General features: G+C 36.9%; 1 protein-coding gene across 2 annotated transcripts; it reads left to right on the plus strand.

Annotated features, from left to right (window-relative positions):
• The first annotated feature begins 36 nt into the window (after positions 1-36).
• On the plus strand, positions 37-18,121 carry THAP6 (THAP domain containing 6). Of its 2 annotated transcripts, none has more exons than XM_059385263.1 (5): positions 37-551; positions 1,052-1,154; positions 2,338-2,545; positions 8,747-8,872; positions 15,357-18,121. In XM_059385263.1, the coding sequence occupies exons 2-5, from the start codon at positions 1,075-1,077 to the stop codon at positions 15,609-15,611; spliced, it is 669 nt and encodes a 222-aa protein (XP_059241246.1). In that variant the 5' UTR covers positions 37-551; positions 1,052-1,074; the 3' UTR covers positions 15,612-18,121. The 2 variants fall into 2 exon arrangements, with proteins under 2 accessions (XP_059241246.1, XP_059241243.1); XM_059385260.1 differs by having other exon boundaries at positions 37-181.
• The last annotated feature ends 1,911 nt before the right edge of the window (positions 18,122-20,032 follow it).

Raw genomic sequence — 20,032 nt, forward strand, 5'->3', positions numbered from 1 at the left:
CCAGAGAAGTAGCGTCACTAGCACACCGCCCCCTACCGACCGCCGCTGCCAGCCGAGCCGATATGGCGGCCGAGCACGTGACCCGGGGCAGCCGGGTTTCCGGTTCCTGGGGCGACGGGGCGGAAGTGAAGAGAAGTGCAATCTCTGTCGTCGACGTCAGTCGCTGACTTCGCCGCTAACGGTAATAAGTCTTAGGTTGCTTCTTCTCCCCCTCCCACCCTCCATCGCTACTCGCCCAGACGTTGGGCGTGGTTCGGGGCGAGGTGGACGGTAGCGGCGCGGAGACGCCAGGTGGCCCCCTGAAGAAGGGACGCTCTCCGCAACCTCCGCACCTGTGACAGGGCGGCCCCTCCCTTTCTCCGTGCGGCGGCCCGGGGCCTCGAGAAAGGGGCGGAGCTCCGCGGGCCCCGGGGCTCTGAGCGGGCACCTGCGCGGGCTGGCCCTGCTCGCCGGCCCTCGACCTGTTGCTGCTTTTACTCGCCCTTCATTCCTTCAAACTACGCGTTGACGTTTACTGTTGACCAGTTACCAGTGAAGCATGGGGCCAAAAAGTGAGAAAACACACACGCGCCACCACGCCTTCCTGGAACTCACGGGCTGGTGAGGGAGAGAGACAGGAATCAGAGAATCCCAGTAGCAAGGGTGCGACTTTGAGAAGTGCCGGGAAGAAGTGTTTGTTCGAGGGGAGCTAGTGCTAGATGGGCCCTGATTTCATCTGAGCGTCAAGGCAGGCTTCCCTGGGGAAGCAGCACGAAGCCGAAAGATGAGGAGTGAGTGAGTGTGCAAAGGCCCTGTGACCTGGTGCCTGCAAGAAGCCGCGAAAGGGAAATGTGCAAGACCGCAGGACAGACTCAGACCCCTCGGAGTGCATAGTGTGATACGCTTTGCCTTATAAAGAGCCAAGCCCCTGGAAAATTTTTAAAGCTGCCAGAAAATACTTGGCTTTGGCTTTCTAGCGAGATTTCACGGTACCCAACACATGCTGGGAAAAGGAAATATGTTGCCCTTGGCTTTGAAGTTACTAACTCTTACCGTTTTAATTTTCTTTCAGTTCTGTTATGAGTTGCTAAAATCATGGTGAAATGTTGCTCGGCCATTGGATGTGCTTCGCGCTGTTTGCCCAATTCCAAGTTAAAAGGACTGACATTTCACGTGTAAGATTTTGCTGTAGTTAAGCAAAGTACTTCTGACCGTTATAAAAAGCCAATGACAGTTCCACTTAAATCTTCAGCTTTGATCTTTAGTTCCCAAATCTGTAAATCGCTTTTTTAGCTAGATTTGAAGTGACAGGGATCTATTTACATTTTTATAATTTAGTTGAAAAGTTTAAGATACCTGCCAGGGTATCAGAGGCTAGTAAACAAAAATAATCAAGCTCATTTTTGCTAATGTTGTTACTTTGCATTTTAACATACCTTCAAAGAAATTCAATTTTGTTTACATAGGGTGTACAGTCTGTAGGAAGAAAGGAGCTTTGCCCAAATATGTCCTGTCCTTTCTGTTTAGAAGTAGATCTAAAATATAAATTACAAGCTCAGACCAAGGGTTCTTTAGCAGTACTACAGATAAATCAAAATGATCCAGATTTTCTATTTTAAGCCATTCTTCTGACAGCAAAGGAAAGGAATAATAAGGTTCAACAATTACTCATTTGCTAAAGGTTTATTTTGCTGCTTTTGTGCGAGGCACTGTGCTACGTGCTAGAGAAAGATCTGTTAACTACTTTGCAAGGTATGAAGAAACAAAAAATGAGTATGTGTACCCTACGTTTTCTAAAAAAAATTTGAATTGGCTTGGAAAACTGAAAAGATATAGTTATTGATTTCCAGATCTCTCAAAATAGTTCTTATCTCTGGAATTCCAAACGGCAACAGTTCTTTGCCTCATTCACTAAGCGTTGATAGACCTGTTGTGTATTAAATGCTATACTAAACAACTTTCTGATGCTAACAGAAGAATGAAAATACAAGGTACTCTATTCATCTGGGATAAATTGTGGATATCACTTCACATAGGAAAAGGCACAAGTAATATTATCATGTATAGATAAAGAAAAACCTCCAGTCGTGGGTCTTCCTATAAGACTGAAATATTCATTGAAACTTTTTTTCTTTATAGTATGAAGAAAATTGAAATAGAGGCCATATGTCTGCAGCATGATTAATAGAAAACTCTATTACTGAAAGTTCTGAAAGCATGATTCATAAGGGCTTCCTGAATATTCCATTTCTCAAGAATAATAACAAACTCTTCAATGAGCCAATTTAGTCACAGCCTTAATTCAAGTATCTATCAATAGTGTTCAATTTTAAAATACTTTCTGTATTTTTTTTCTAGATTCCCCACAGATGAAAACGTCAAAAGAAAATGGGTATTAGCAATGAAAAGGCTTGATGTAAATGCTGCAGGCATTTGGGAGCCTAAAAAAGGAGATGTGTTGTGTTCAAGGCACTTCAAGAAGACCGATTTTGACAGAAGTGCTCCAAATATTAAACTGAAACCTGGAGTCATACCTTCTATCTTTGATTCCCCGTCTCACTTACAGGTTTGTTTATGAGACACTGCTTACCATCATTACTCATTTTTTATTTATTTATTTATTTATTTGACAGACAGAGATCACAAGTAGGGAGAGAGGCAGGTACAGAGAGAGGAGGAAGCAGGCTCCCCACTGAGCAGAGAGCCTGATGCGGGGCTCGATCCCAGAACCCCGAGATCATGACCCGAGCCAAAGGCAGAGGCTTAACCCACTGAGCCACCCAGGTGCCCCCATTACTCATTTTTTATGGTACTATTGAAGAACCTTTACCACTGAGGCTAAGATTTTTAATTGTTTGCTTGTTCCTCTGAAGTCCATGTTTGAGTTTTTACTGCTTCAGCTTTTATAATATATAGTAGGAATAGTTTACCAGTAGCCACTCAGAAATATTTGTATGTTCCTAAGATCTGGTGAAGGAGATTGACTTAGGAGTTAACATAATTCAGGATTTGTTTCTAAACAATGGAGGAAAATAAGAGGGTTGAACTGAAGTTCCAAGTTGCCAGTCCTCCTCACACTGGAGCAAAAGTCAAGAGCAGAGCCACTAACAGGACCAAAGTAGACTTTTAGAGCCACATACATTCAAGCTTAAAGCCTAGGTAGACCTAAAAAGAAGAAGAGCAAAAGAGATGAGAACAGGAGAATGAAAGGAGAGAAAAGGTAAGAAAAAGAAAATAAAAGGATTGTATAAGTAAAATCTAGTTGAATTTTGTGTTTTTTCTCAGTAGTATCGGTGTTATAGATTGACTGCCTGGCCTTCAGTATCTCTCTTAATATGTGGTAAAGTGGTTCTAAAAACCATAGAGTAACTGATTCCAGCGTAGAAAATTCAGGGAGAGCCTCTGGGTCCCGGAACAACAGCAGTGAACTGCCAATGAAATTACTTCCTTCCAACAGCTGGAAACAGGAAATACAGATGGTCTTTGTCTTACAATTTTTCCACTTTATGATGGTGCAAAAGCAGTATCCGTTCAGTAGAAACCATACTTTGAATGTTTAATTTTCATCTTTTTCCGGGCTAATGATACGCAGTATACACTACCATACTCCTCTGATGCTGGGCAGGGGGATTGAGCTGCAGCCACATGGCCACCAGGGTAAACAACCAATACACTAACAACTGTTCTGTACCCATACAACTAGTCTGTTTTTCAGTTTCAGTAACAGTATTCAGTAAATCACATGAGATACCAACACTTCATTATAAAATAGGCTTGGAACACCTAGGGGCTCAGTTGGTTAAGTGTCCAACTCTTCTGCTCAGGTCATGATCTCAGGGTTGTGAGATCGAGCCGTGTTAGACTCCATGCTGGGCGTGGAACCTGCTTAAGAGTCTCCTCCTCCCTCTCCCCTTTCCCTCTTTGCTCTCACTCTTGCTCTCTCTCTCTAAAAAAACATAAAAAATAAAAGAGGCTTTGTGTTAGATCACTGCTCAACTGTAGGCTACTGTGTTGTGAGCATATATTTATGGTAAGCGAGGCTAACTATTATATTCAGTAGGTTAGGTGTATCAAATGCCTTTTCAATTTACAATATTTTAAATTTCCATAACCCCATCATAAGGTAAGGAAGATCTGTAATGCACAAGTGTTCCTGCTTCTATATGGTGTTGACCACTATACCCTGTCTTCACTGGGTCATCTTCCAGTGCCTGCATGATCAAGTAGAGACTGCCTCACTCTCTCCCATGTTGACACCTGTACAATATCTTGCGTACAATTTGTTGGCAAGGTTTTTCTTGCTTTTCTAGCTTTAATGTTGAGAATCTTAAGAAATGCATAATCAAATAAACCATAATACTAACTTCCAAAAACTATATCCTTATAACGAAGTTTTTCATTATGGGAAATTAAATGATGCAAGCAAAAAGACAATAGAAATTAACAATCATCGGGGCACCCTGTGGGCTTAGTTGGTAGAACATGTGACTCTTAATCTCAGGGTCCTGAGTTCAAGCCCATATTGCGCATGGAGCCTACTGTTTAAAAAAAAGTATAAAAAAATTAACAATGGTCATATAATCCAGAGGTAATACTTTTAACACTTCAATGTGTTTTCTTTCCAGTCATTTGTGTATGTTTGTATATAAATTCATCTATAGATATTCTTACAAAAATAAAATTACACTATAGATTTGAACCTGGAACAACAGAGTTGGAATGCATGGGTCCCCTTATACACAGATTTTTTTTTTCAATAAATACAGTACTATAAATGTATTTTTTTCTTCCTTAGGATTTTAATATTTTCTCTAGTTTACTTTATGGTAAGAATACAGCATAGAAGACATATGCAAAATATGTGTTAATCAGCTATTTGTGTTGTCAGTAAGGCTTCCAGTCTACAAACAGTAGGTAGTTAAGTTTTGGGAGAGTCAAAAGTTATACACGGATTTTCGACTGTGCAGGGGAGTTGGTGCCCTTAACCCTGCATTGTTCGAGAATCGACTGTATATCCTTTTCTTAATTTGCTTCCATCTGTCTCTCTCTCTCTCTCTCTCTCTTTTTCATCCCAGCATTTATATAGTGTTTACTATGTGCCAAGCACTATTCTAAGCACCTTATATGTAAACTCATTTAGTCTTCTTAACAACCATGTGAAATAAATACTATTATTATTCTCATTGTACTGCTTGAAGACACATAGGTCCAGAGAGCTGAAATACCTTCCCCAGGGTCACACGGCTATTAAATGGCAGAGGCTGGATTAGAACCCAGTCATTTTGGCTCCAGAGTCCACTGTAAACTACTGCTATCCATGATACTAAATATTTTTCTATAACAATGGCTTTCAAACTTTAGTCTACATAAGAATTATCCAAGGAGCTTGTTTAAAATGGGGAACCGGGGCATCTGCATGGCTCAATCTACTGAGCAACCTACTCCTGGATTTAGCTCAGGTCATGAGATCGAGCCCTGCGTAGGGCTCCATGCTCGGCAAAGAGTCTACTTGAAGATTCTCTCCCTCTGCCACTCCCCCTGCTCGCACTCTCTCTCTCTAAAATAAATAAATCTTTAAAAAATAAAATGGAGAATCCTGTTCCCCAGAGAATCTGATTCACTAAGTTTGGGCTAGCGTCCAGAAAGCCGCGCATTTTAACAAGCATCCCACTCAATTGTGTTGCACATCTACACATGATAACTTTTAACAGAAACATATAGACATGAGTTTTTTGTTTTGTTTTTTAAGATTTTATTATTACTTGACAGAGATCACAAGTAGGCTGAGAGGCAGGCAGAGAGAAAGGGGGAAGCAGGCTCCCCAGGTGGGACTCGATTCCAGGACCCTGGGAGCTGAAGGCAGGCTTTAACCCACTGAGTCACCCAGGTGCTCCTAGACATCAGTTTTTTAAACTAAACTTTATACTAAAATATACATATGGAAAGTGCACACATCATAAGTGTACCTAGCAATAAGTTGTCATAAAACGAATTAAATCCCTTTAAACCAAGATATAAAATATCAACCATCACCCCAGAAGCCTCCTTCGTGCTCTTTTCCAGTCACTATACCTCCAAAGGTAAATACTATCCTGACTTTTATCACTGTCTGTTATATAAATAGAGTCAATATGTCCTCTGACTTCTTTAGCTCAACATTTTGTATGTGTGATTCATCCATGTTTAGTATGTGAGAGTAGGCCATTTATATTTTTGCCATATAGTATTCTATTATCTAAATAAACTATAATTCTGCCTTTCTACTGTTGATAAACATTACTTTAGGTCTGTTACGAATGATGCAGCTATGAGTGTTTTTGTCCATGCCCTTGGGTACATGTAGGTTCACATTTCTGCAAAGTGTACATGCAATTTTCTTAGAAGTGCAACTGCTGGGTCCTAGGGATGTGTATGTTCAGCTCGAGCAGATACTGCCATCGTTTTCTAAAGTGGTTTTGCCAATTTGTAGTCTCACCATCTGCAAATAAATGTTCTCTGGCTCTATATCCCTGTAAGTACCTGTTTACAAAACATATTTAGTGACCATGTGGCAATTGATTTATGTATGAACAATAGTTTATGGAACCAATTACTATTGTATATAGGTTATCATCACTTACTATTCTAAACAGTATTGTGATAAACATTATTCTAGCCAAATCTTTGTACATATCCTCAAACTAAACTCCCAGAAGTAAAATTTTGCATCAAAGATTACACACATTTTTAAACACTTTGCTTTTGATACAGATCCCCACAGGCCCACCAGAGAGCTTGTACCAATCTATTCCCTAATTACCTTTGCATGAAAGTATCCATCCACCCTAGTCCTCAGAGTAAGTTGTGTTTTTAACCTTTGCTAAAATTGATTGGCAAACGTGACATTTTGTTATAATTTATTTTGGGATATTGGTCTCTGCATTTATTAGACATTTGTATTTTTTATTTTGTGAGTTACTAATTGAGGACCTTTTCTATTTTCATCTTCTTTCTAAATTACGTGTAAAGACACTACATATTGAAGATAGAGATTATTTAACTGACCTCTGAGTTGCAGTTACTTTTTGTTGTTTTTAGTTTTTAGTACAATTATCAGGTTGGTTTGGGTTTTTTGTTTTGTTTGAAATTCAGATGTCCCTTTTAAATAAGTCAATTCTATATTTTCTATTGAATTATCAGCCTCTAGCCTTCCCCACCTTAAGATAACATAAATATTCCCTATTTTTTTCTACTGCCTAAGGATTTTCATTTTTACATAAATTTTCAGTGCTAGAATTTCAACATGATTTATTTTATATAAAGGATATAGCTTTTTCTCAATTAGTCATTTTTACATGATTTAGAGCTTTTTTTAAGATTTTATTTATTTATTTGAGAGAGAAAGAGGGAGAACACAGAGAGAGGGAGAAGCAGACTCCCTGCCAAGCACAGAGCCCAATGCAGGGCTTGATCCCAGGATCCCGAGATCATGACGTGAGCCAAAGGCAGACACTTAAGCAACTGAGCCACCCAGGCACCCCGATAGCCTTTTTTCACTTTTTCTTTTTCTTTTTTTTTTTTTTTTTTTGAAGATTTTATTTGAGAAGAGAGAATGGGTGCACATGCACATGCATGAGAGGTGGAGAGGGGCAGAGAGAGAGAGAAGGAGACTCCCTGCTGAGCACAGAGCCAGAGGCTCTCAATCTCACAACTCAGAGGTTGTGATCTCACAACCCTGAGATCATGACCTGAGCTTAACCAACTGAGCCACCCAGGTGCCCCAGGTTTTCTCCACTTACTTAGACTGCCTTTTTTTTCCTAAAACCTTTTACCCACCTGATCTATTTCTAGATTTTTCTGTCTTGTCTTTGAGAGAGTACACACTATATTAACTGTTATTAATGAGTAATATATCTTTAAGAAGTGATAAGACATATTCTTTCTCAACAGCATCTTATTTTTTTAGGAAGATTTGTGTTTCTAGATGAACTTCAGGGTTATTTTCAGGAAGTTCCTTTGAACTAATCCCAGAGATTAAACTCATACTGTTGTTGCTGTGTTATATGTAGACCAGTATTGCCTGTAAAAAGATTTTATATATATATTTTTAAAAGGCAATATTGGTCTATGCACTACAGAATACTATATAATACATCCTAGTTCATATGCTAGAATACCAGCTCTAGTAGCCTAGTGGCCTATAAGAAGAATAGAATACATTGGGTGACCAGGATTGCACTGTCAATATGTTTTCTTAAAATTCATGCTCTCTGCTAAGGAGAAGCTAAACTTTTTTCAGCAATAGCTATGAAAAGAATGTTTGAGACCTCTTAAAGGAGACATTGCCTGACATAGTGGACAAGACTTCAGTAACATCCTTAAAGCAAACATGAGAGCCATTTCATATTAAAAATGCTGTCTTTTTTACAAGCTGAGTGCATACTATCAGAAAACAATTTAAAATAAAATTTGAGAGTGAATTTAAGCACTTAAGACCAAATCTGCCTCTCCGTGACCTGCCTCTCTCTTGACCTGGGGCTGGGGTTGGGAAGAGGGGTTATCTAGGTTATTTGGAGGATTGTATGAATGGCAAATTATTTTTTAATAAACAGTAGTTTGTATTTTTTTTTAAAAAACTAATCTCAAAGGAATTTAAAATTTACTGAGTTTTCCAAGCAATTTCCATGAAAAGAAATACTGTATTCCACTACACAAAGTTAAGAAGGAATAAAAATGTTTAAAAGGGCAGAAGTATCTACAATGACTTTTTTTTAACTCTACTTAACAGGAGAAAAGAGAAAAACTTCATTGTAGAAAAAACTTCACCCTCAAAACCCTTCCAGTCACAGACCACAATCACCAGCTTGTTGGTGCTTCCTCATGTACTGAAGAATTCCAATCCCAGTTCATTTTTGTAAGTAAAATTACTTACTGACCTAATGCTGATATTTTTAATATGTCTTCTCCATTAGGATTAGATGAGAAATGTAGGTATTGAGATATAGATATAAATACAGATATGATGTCCAAAAATAATATTGCTTCTCAGAGCCATTATAATTTTTGCATATGTATAGTAGTTAATCCTTTGGTTACACTTTAGTTGAAAGAATGCCTTCACAGAGCTTTATTTACCAAGAAAAATGCAATAATTAATTTCTCCCTTTAGGTACTGTACCTTCTAAATAGAAATATGTAATGACCTCTTTAGGTTTTCTTAGAACAGTCATACACATACAGAGTTTTCAGGCTTGCATTAGTATTCATCTCATTGAGTATTCATGTTAGAGCCAGACCTAGAGCCCAGATCTGTAACTTTATAATAATTCTTTAAATCAGGCAGTGTTTGTCTTCCAACTTTGTTATTTTTTCAAAGTTGTTTTGAATATTCTAGGTCTTTTGCATTTTCATGTGAATTTTAGAATCGTTTTGTAATGAGTTCTACAAAAATTTCTCCTGGAATTTTAACTGGGATTCCATTTGGAAAGAATTGACATCTTAATGAAACTATTTTAAGTCCTTGAATCTGTGAACTCATTGTATCTCTACAGTTTTTTAGGTCTTTAACTTCTCTCTCCAATATTTTATAATTTTCAGCGTACCCATCTTTCACTTTATCAGATTTATCCCTAATGTTTATGCAGTTGGATGCTATTATAAATGGTGTTTTGTTTTGTTTTGTTTTTACTGATAGTATATGGTAGTTGATTTTTGTATGTGGATCTTCTATTTGGCAAACTTGCTAAACTCATATATTAATTATAAAAGCCTTTTTATAGAGGCTGTTAGATTTTCTACATAATCATCTTGTCTGTCATTAAAGTTTTAATTCCTCCTTTCCAAAACAGTGGTCTTTTCTTTTTCTTGTTTTATTGCACTGCTTTGAACTTCCAGGGCTATGCCAAATAGAAGTACTGAGAGCTGTTCTCCAGACTTTGCCCCTGATTTTAGAAGACAGGCATTCAGTCTTTCGCCACTAAATATGATGTTAATTATAGGTTTTTTATAAATGCCTTTTATCAGACTGAGGAAGTGCCTTTCTATTCCTAGTTTGGTGATAATTTTTATCAGAAGTGAATATTAGTTTTGTCATAAATCTAAATCTATCGATTTAGATTATGTGGCTTTCTTTTGTAGTTTTTTAATATGATTAGTTATATCAATTCATGTTTGAATATTAAACCAGCCTCAGAATAAACCTTTCCTCATGGTGTGTTACCACTTTTATATATTGTTGGATTAGATTTGTTAAAAATTTGTTCAGAATCTTTCCTTGTATGTATAATCAGGATATTGGCCTATAGTTTTCTTTCTATGTAATGTCTTTGTCTGGTTTTAGAATCAGAATAATGCTGACCTCAGTGAATAAGTTAGAAAATATTGCCTGCTTTTTTGATTTTTCTAGATGAGTTGGTATAGATTTGTTATTATTTCTTCCATAAGTATTTGACAGACTACCCCAGTAAAACTATCTGGGCCTGAAGTGGGAAAAAATTTTTGGTAGCTTGTGTCTTCCAAGGGCTTTGTCCATTTTATCTCAGTTTTCAGGTTTATTATTTTAAAATTGTTCATAATATTTGCTTATTATCCTTTTAACATATGTAGAATCTGTAGTGATATTATCTGTCCCATTTCTGATATTCACAATTTGTCTCTATTCACTTTTATTGCTGATCAGTCTGCCTAGAGATTTATCAGTTTTATTGTCCTGAGGCACCTGGGTGGCTCAGTTAAGCATCTGCCTTTGGTTCAGGTCATGATCCCAGGGTCCTGGGATCAAAGCCCACATCCATCAGGCTCCCTGCTCAACAGGAAGCCTGCTTCTCCCTCTCCGACTCCCACTGCTTGTATTCCCTCTCTCAGTGTCTTTCTCTCTGTCAAATAAATAAATTAAAATCTTTAAAAATAAAATCTTTTTTATTGATCTTGTCAAAGAACTAGGTTTCATTAATATTCTTGCTTTTTTTATTTTGTTTTTTACTTCACTGATTTTCATTCATCTTTATTATTTTCTTTTTTCTACTTCCATAAAATTTTTTCATCTTTTTCTAGTTTCTTAAAATGAAAGCTAAGGTCATTGACTTGAGGCACTTAGTGATATTAATTTCTTCCTAAGTATTGCTTTAGAAAGCCTCCAGAAATTAAATGTGTTCATTTTCATTTAGTTCAGAATACTTCTAAATTCCATTTTGATTTGTTCTTTGAAACCATGAATTATTTAGAGGTGTGTGCCATATGGTTTCCAAAACTTGGGGAATTTTCCACATATCTTTCTATTAATTTCTAATTTAATTTTATTCTAGTTAGAGAATATATGTTGTATGTCTTAAAATACCTTTAAATTTATTGAGACTTATATTCTAGAATATGGTCTGTCTTGATAAATGTTCTGTGTGCATTTGCAAAGAATGTACATTCTGCTGATGTTGGCCAAAATGTTTTAGAAATGTCCATTAAGTCAAACTGTTTATAGTGTTTATTCAAGAGTTTTCATCCCTACTAAACTTCCTTTTGTTCTCTTTTTGAGAGAGGAATGCAATCTTCTGGTAATGTTCTAATTCTCCTTGAAGTTGTCAGTTTTTACTTGTTATGTTTTATAGCACTGTTATTGGGTACTAAATATTTAGGATTATTATGTCTTGATAATTTAACTCCTTTATTATTAGGAAAAAACCTTCTTTATCCCTGATAATGTTCTTTTGCTCTGAAATCTATTTTCTCCGATAGCAGTATACCCACTTTAGTTTTCTTTATCATCAGTGTTATATATTGGTATACAGATTGTTCCCAACTTATGATGGTTCGACTCATGATTTTTCAACTTTACGATGATGCAAAATCAATAGACATTCAATAGAAACCATATTTCAAGTTTTTTTTTCAATTTAACTAGCTTGTATTTTAAAATGTCAGACAAGAAATATTCAGAAACAATGAAAAGACAACTACTTGCCTCATATAAAGCATACATTGATTCATAATTATATCTTTAATAAAATGTAAACATTTTGGTGTTAGGAATCATTTCATATTCAATGGTGCTAAATAAATAATTTAATTAAGTTCTTTTTAACTTAACTCGAATATTATTACCAGAAAAGGATTGTAAATAACTGTATTCTTTAGAAAATATATGTGAAAGATTATCTTATTTATTTCAAAATATAAATCTAAATTATGCAACAATTGAAACAAATTACACCATGATCCATTGTTGTGGTTAATGAAATGACATTCTCTAGTGAATATGGGTCTCTCATATTGACAGTACACTTAATATTTCACGTTTTTAATTTTCATCTTTTCCTGGGCCAGTGATATGTGGTATATACTCTTATGATGTTGGGCAATGGCAGCAAGTCACAGCTTCCAATCAGCTGCATGATTACAGGGGTGAACAATCAATACACTTAGAACCATTCTGTGCCCATACAACCATTGCTTTTCACTTCCAATAACAGTATTCAGTAAGTTACATGAGATATTCAATACTTTATTATAAAATAGGCCTTGTGAAGCCCACCATAAGTGGAGGTAGATCTGTATCTTTTTCTGCTCTTTTACTTTGAACATATTTGGTGTGTTTGAACTGCATACTTTTTTAGGTAAGTTATATTTTTGGGTCTTTATTTTTTTTTTTAACTCTAATATGATAATTTCAGCCTTTTACTTGGGTTATTTAGGCCATTTACACTTAATGTGTTTATTGATATTATTTTGTTTAATTAAATTTGTTGTCTTATTTGTCTCTTACTTGTTCCATTTGCTCTTTGTTCCTATTTTCTTTTTTTTTTTTTTCAGCCTTTTTTTTTGGTTTATTTAATTTTTTTTGGTTCCATTTTTTTTTCTTTTTTTTTTTTTTTTGACTCATCAGCTGTAACTTTTTGTTTTGTTTTAGTGGTTGCTTTTGAGTCTATAGCATTCATCTTTAAATTACCAAAGGCTATATCCAACTGATATTTCACTTAACACATATTATAAGAATCTTAAAATAGTCTACTTTCATTTCCCTTCTCCCAATTTTTGTGTTACTGCTATCATACATTTCACTTTTACATAGACTATAAACCCCACACTGCATTGTTCTAAGTTTTGTTTTAACAATAAATTATCTTTTAAAGAGATATAAAATATTAAGAAAAAAATCTTATACCTTACCCATGCAGTGGCCATTGCCAGGGCTTTTCATTCCTATATTTCCCTGTGGTTCCATTCTGTCTGAAGGACTTTAACATTTGGTGATTAATTCTTTCAGCTTTTATATTTCTGGAAAAAAAAAATTATTATTTAGTCTCTGTTTTTGAAAGATCTTTTCATTAGATATAAAATCCTAGGTTGATAGTTTTGGAGATTCTTTTGTTTGTTTTTAGTTCTTCAGAGATGTTGCTCCACTGTATCCTCACAAGCATTGTTTTTAATGCAAAATCTGTCATCTTTATCCTCTATATATCTAATGTTTTTTTTTTCTTTGCTTTTAAGGTTTTTTTCTTTCCCAGTGGTTTGAATAATTTGATTATGATGTACCTTAGTTTAGTTTTCTTCATATTTCTCATGCTTGGGATGAGAAATGTGCTTGAGCTTCTTTATCTGTGGGTTTATAGTTTTCATCAAACTTAGAGTAATTTTGGCCAAGATTTCTTCAGATATTTCCTTCTACCTCAACCTTCCTTTCCAGTCCTTCAGGGATTCTGACTGCATGTATATTAGGCTATATGAGTCACACTACCACTTACTAATGCTGTCCTAAATTTTTTTTTTCTGGTTCTGTTTTTCAGTATTCTCTTTTCTCTCTGCAGTCTATTCTGGATAGTTCATATTGCTGTATCCTCACCTTCACTAAGCTGCCCATAATTCCCTCCAATGTATTTTTCACCTCACACATTGTTGATGTTATCTCTAGATGTTCTATTTCATTCCTTTTTATATCTTTTGTGTCTCAAAAATAACTTTTTGAATATACAGAATACAATTTTAGTAACTTTCTTAATTCCCTTATCTGCTAATTCCAACATCGTGGCAATTCTGGGTTAGTTTCCATTGACTGGTTTATTTCTTATTATGGCTCATGTTTTCCTATTTCTATGCATACCTGATAAGTGTTTTGTGCTGCACATTGTGGATTTTACTTTACTGGATGCTGGACATTTTTGTGCCCTGTGTTCTTGAGCTTTGTTCTGGGATACCACAAAGTTATTTGTAAACAGTTTGATCTTCTCAGGTTTTGTTTGTTAGGCAGGACTAGAAGAGTGTTCCATCTAGGGCTATTTGTTCTCCACCACTGCAGCAAGACCCTTCTGTATACTCTACTCAGTGCCCCATGAATCCCGAAATTTTCTAATCTGGTAGGAGTGGGAATAGCGGCAATGCCCTCTGAACACAGGGTCCTTTCTGGTCATTTTTTCCTCATCCTTGAGCAGTTTTCTACCTGTATGCACTGAATACTAGAAGGGGAGCCTGTAAGGATCTTCAGAGTTCCCTCTCCTCACTAGTACTTTGTCCTGTGGTCTTTCTGGATGCTTTGCAAAGTCTTCTCAGTCGACCGAGCTCCACGGCATTAATGCTCTCCCAAGGCAGTAAACTTGGGTGGTCAGCCAGAGGGCTCACCTCTTAGTTTCCCATCCCTCCAGGATTGCTGCCTTCCTTGCCCGATGTCTGTTATCTTTGTAACATTTTTTATGCCTTTTAGCCATATGTGAGTTTTTTTTTAGATAGGAGCCAATCCAGTCTGTTATTTCATCTTGGCTAGAAGCAAAAGTCCTCTTTACTAATTTTAATATTAAGTAAAAACTTTTCAAAATTATTTTATAGTGCCTTTTTAAGATATGTTAGTGTTACTTTCCCTATTTTCAAATGAAAAAAAAAAAAAAAGTATACCCAGCAAACATAAGCATAGCCATAATAAATACTGAGAGAGCCTAAATTCTCTCTCTTAAAACCCCAAACCAGAGTTCTCTCTAAACATATAACCCTCAGCCTGAGGACCTGCTCCAGTGCTCCTTTTCTCTCATTTCCTTTAACATGAATATCAATATAAAATAAAATAGTTAAAAGTATAAGAGTTGAAGATTTGTTGGTAGGTAAAACATAAACATAGCAGCACCACAGCTAGGGAACAAAATCTGGATAGTCATTACAAGTGTCATGTTCATAGCAGATACTTACCCCCAATGAGCAGTGCTTCCCCTGCATAGATTCTGTACCCCCATGGAAAGGAGGGCGGCTCTGGGCACCCAAAATACCGCTTCTATCCGCATCTTCTTCCTGTGTTCTTTAAACCACTAAGTATCACCAACTTAACGATATCTAAGCATTATAAATTAAAAACAGCTGAGACCTAGCTAAGCTTATACGTAACTACTTGCCTCTCTGGTTTAATAACTTGGTGTTTATGTTTTTAGGAACATAGCTACAGTGTAATGGACAGTCCAAAGAAACTTAAGCATAAATTAGATCATGTGATCAGCGAGCTAGAGGATACCAAGAAAAGTCTGCGGAATGTTTTAGACCGAGAAAAACGTTTCCAAAAATCATTGAGGAAGACAATCAGGGAATTAAAAGATGAATGTCTCATCAGCCAAGAAACAGCAAATAGACTGGAAGCTTTCTGTTGGGAGTGTTGTCAGGAGAGCATAGAAAGAGACTATATTTCATGAAATAATTCCATGTTCTGTTCTACCTAAAATTAATATTGGTACAGCTTTTTAGAAAATAGTTCTCATTTACCATCATTAAATATTATCCATTATTTAGAGTGCTTCTTTGGCTCTCCCATAGCATAATGCATTTAGTTGTTATCCAAAGGGTTTTTTTTTTAAGACGTACAGAAATGTGTGCTAGTTATCATGTTTTTGTATGATTTGTGACAATTATGTTTTTATAGACCTAAACTAGTGCCAGGTCACTACCATAAGATGTTAAGAGATCCAGACGTTTCCACAGGACTTAGGAAATTATATCAAGTTAGCCACATTCAGCCATGGTATTAGGAACTGGACTCTGCTTCAACAGCATCAGATTTTTGGCTTCAAAGGAATACCTTGACTTATAGATGCTTTATGGTAAGTACGTTGAATTACACTTTAAATGTATTTTACTATAAAGCAGAATTCATTTATAACACAAGGCTATCTTGGATCCGATCCAAGTTGCTTTTGTTATTAGTATACCAAAAGATTTTTTTTTTTAACATAACATCCCATAGTCCTGACCCTGAGAGTAGCAATGGTACAGATCTGTTGGCTTTTAAAGTTGTTCAGAGCCAGGTTGAGAAGACCTCTGATAAGGTCTCAGTTTTTCAGTATGGTACGTCATTCCTCCCCTCTAAGGAGAACTTGATACAAATGTGCATAGGTTTAAAAAGCCAAAAAAAGAATCCTAAATCTGATTTTTAAAGTTTGGTTGTGGACAGTTGTTCTGAACATTTTGTTTCATTATAAAGAAGTGTCTTCAAACTCTAGATGCTAGCTCTACCTGGATATTTTTAATGCTCCTTTGTATTTTACAGAAAGTAACATTGCTGACATTTCTAAAATACAAAATATAGATGAAATCATTAAAAAATAATGATTGTAGCTCTTCCAATTGCAATAGGATTTGGAGAAAGGGTTAGAATATTTTCCTGTAATTAGGAGAATCTACTGTCCAAAGACTTTTATTTAAAGAAAGAAAGTAAAGCAGCAGCTTTAGAGTAGTTTCTTACTCACTATACAAAAGAAGAACCCTTAGCTATTTTTTGATCCAAATATCAGAAATTTAGCTTTTCTCCTAATTTCTTATTAAGAACAACTGAAATTAATTAAGTCATAAATACTGTGGATTAGATTAAAAATTACCAGCCCAAAGCCAAATTCTACTTTGAAACACATGTACATATTCAAACCTCATTCAGATGTCTATGGTGTAGTAGTTAGAATTTGAGTATCATTTGTTTCATTGTGTTAACTAAAAATGAATTGCATTTTGTGCTGAAATGTTCATGGAAATTTTATTTGTGTTATATTAATATCAGTAAGGATATGGTCACTTGAATTTTCTCTGTAGTCAAGAATTTTCTGTGTGTTAATGCATGTTATATTTTTATGTAGGATTCCATCTAAATGGGAACCTTCCCACATTTCAGAGGTCAGCATTATGCTAAGAAGAAAACCAAGGTCATATCTTTTTACTACCTAGAAAAAAAAATCTCCTTAGCTCCCCATTATTTATTTTAGTTACTTAATTTTGAATTCATAATGAACATTTGAAGGAGATGTTTGGATATGATTTTAGGTTTTATAGAGATACTGTGATAGAAATGTATGAAAATTAAAGTCAGTGGACAGTGGAGAAAAGTAGGATCAATCCAAACACAGTATGTCCAAATTTGGCTCTCTACTGGCTGCTCAGAATGACTCCAGCCTGGAGACCTCTCCAAGAGTCAAAGCCCAATTTGTGCCTCAATCACAGTCAGTCACCACAGTCACTTTTACCACTTGTGTTCACAGTGAACTTAGCCCTTTTCTTCTTTGTCATTGGGCTTAGTATTTTACTGAGAGATAGGTAACTGAGAACAAAATCTCAGTATCATTAAGGACCCAGAGCTATCCATTTGCTCTTTATTCTAATGGAGAGATGATTACCAATAGAAATATGACATAAGAAGTAGGGTTCTCCTCACCTGCCACCCCAAACAAATAGACACAGTAAATACCTCAGTCCTCTGTTCCAGATATTCCAGCCCCAGACCAGGGAGAAACTGTCCTGTGCAGAGCCAACCAGTCACCCCCATTTAGAGGGGCCTCAAGCAGCCGAGGCCAGCCTAAGGTTTCACTTTGCTTTAAAGCTTGGAATAGCCTCTGGATCCTGGAACAAACCAATACACCAGTTCAACCTCAGCACCAAATCAGGTACAAAGGACTTGACATGGCATTTTTCTCCATATCAAGTTCAAATTGCTGGAAATAGACTTTGGTTGCTAAAGATAATCAAAATTATACCACAGTCTTTGAGAAAAGATGAAATGTATTAAAATATATATTTAGTTTTTAAAAAGGGTAAAATATTACAGAAATAATTGAGGAGTGAAGAATCCATTATTCATTTGAAAAATAAAATATTTTCTCTGGTAATGTATTGTATGTGGTTTTTATACAGTTACTCAATAAAATGAGCAGAGAAAAATAAAGAGTATATGTACTGTGGTTTCACTTTCATTTCTTCTGCATTTTTCCCTCCACCAATAACTCTGATATCATAGGGTCTGCTACGTTAGATGACCCAAGTGGCAGACTGGCTTTTGCCAAAATTTGGATGTTTCCTGCTTGGGCCTCACTCAAACCTGGCAGCCTTTCATGTCACTCAGTGTAACAGCTGAGAGGAGGAGTATTAAGTGTGAAATGGGCTTCCTTCTTCATAGTGGGAGATGCAGGTTATAATAATTTGTCTTTTGCTTCAGAGGGGATGTGCTAGCATGCCCCTGCTCCCTGGACACTCCTCTCCCCAAGTTTTACTGATATGGTAGGCTCTGAGGGGTATGGGTTTTATCTCACCCTCTAGAGCATATGTACAAATCACATCTTGCTCATGCTATTAGATTAACATAATCCATCAGTCTGGTGACCTAAATGACTTTCTGTAGAATGTCTACCTGGTTTACACCTCTTTTGATTATATTAATGGAATCCAGAGAGTTACATGGCCTGTTGTTCTTTCCATGTGAGGGTGAACTGTTTGTGATCCTGTTTTAATAGGGAGGGAAAATCATTGCCCACTGGACAGTTAGCCACATACCATGTACCCATAGCCATGTTAACCTGTTCCAGCAGAGATGTCACATCTGGCACAGCATCTGTAGTCAGGGCTCCTACTTCGTTGAATTTGCCTTAGTCTGCTATCATCCTGCAGGCTCTGTCTAAATTCTGTGGAATAAATAGAGCTCTCATGAAGACTACCACTGCTGCATCTGGTATGTAGGGCTGTGAAGGTGGCACCTTAGCCAACCCCACAGAAAAATCTGAAGCTGTGCTGGTGTGAAGGAGTTGACACAGCAGACCTGAGACCGCTGTCCTTATAAAGGCCTGCCTACGGGGTTGGCTTTTTGCTGGCATTCAGTGACTTTGATTTTGAGAGGATTCCCACTCTTCCAAACCTGAGACCATGATCTGATTCACATGACCTCATTCTGAAGTCATGAAAAATTTAGTGTGACTAAATTGTTGGTAGAAATGCTATGGTTATACTGAGCACCTGCTTTCCTTCAGGGAGTCTGGAATTTGGGAATGTGTCAAGCAAGGCCCTGCCTGTATAACCAGCCACCAATAAAACCTTAGACACTGAATCTTTAAGAGCTTCCCTGGTGACCACATATCATACCTGTTGTCCAATTCAGTGCTTGTTGAGGGCCTGATTCTGTGCCCAAAGAAAGAACTGCTCTATCTGTAGGAAGATCAAAGGTATAATTGGCTCCTGCATTGGAGTAATGGGAATGCGATATACAGTAGTCTGAGAGGAGCCAGGTTCCAGCTCCTGGAGGCAAGCCTGGGTGGGCATGAGCTATCTGCACCCATTGCCTGCCTTCTGCATAAGCTTCATGGTCTTTCTTTCATATCACTGCCTCATACTTCACCACAGTTCTAATAATTGTCACATCTCTCACCTTCCTCCCTGCTGTGCTGCTTCTGGTCATAGAATTGGGCCTGACCCAAAGCCGGAGTGGACAGAGATAGAAAAAGAAGAAAAAGGTGTTAGATCAAGACCAGGAAATCCGGGAGCAGAAGAAGTTACACTTTGTAATGGAAGAACCACGTGGGAACAAATAGTACTAGCACCAGCAATTTAAGAGCCAGTGCTGAGAACTGAGCACATTCAGTAATTCTACACACTTTTCAAGTGCCAGGAACTGTGTGTCAGGGACTGTGCTGGGCACTAGAGAAACAACAAAGAAAAGACCCAGTTCCCATTCTCTAAAGGGTTACAGATAGTAACAAGTTCCAAACGCCATAATTCAGGGACAGCAAGGAGTACATCCCAGGAGAAGAATGAGCTGTCTGATGCCTTTCCTACCCACTGTGCACTGCTTTGGGGGGCCATGCACATG

This window comes from Mustela nigripes, chromosome 1 (assembly GCF_022355385.1).
Source record: "Mustela nigripes isolate SB6536 chromosome 1, MUSNIG.SB6536, whole genome shotgun sequence".
Lineage (NCBI taxonomy): Eukaryota > Metazoa > Chordata > Mammalia > Carnivora > Mustelidae > Mustela > Mustela nigripes.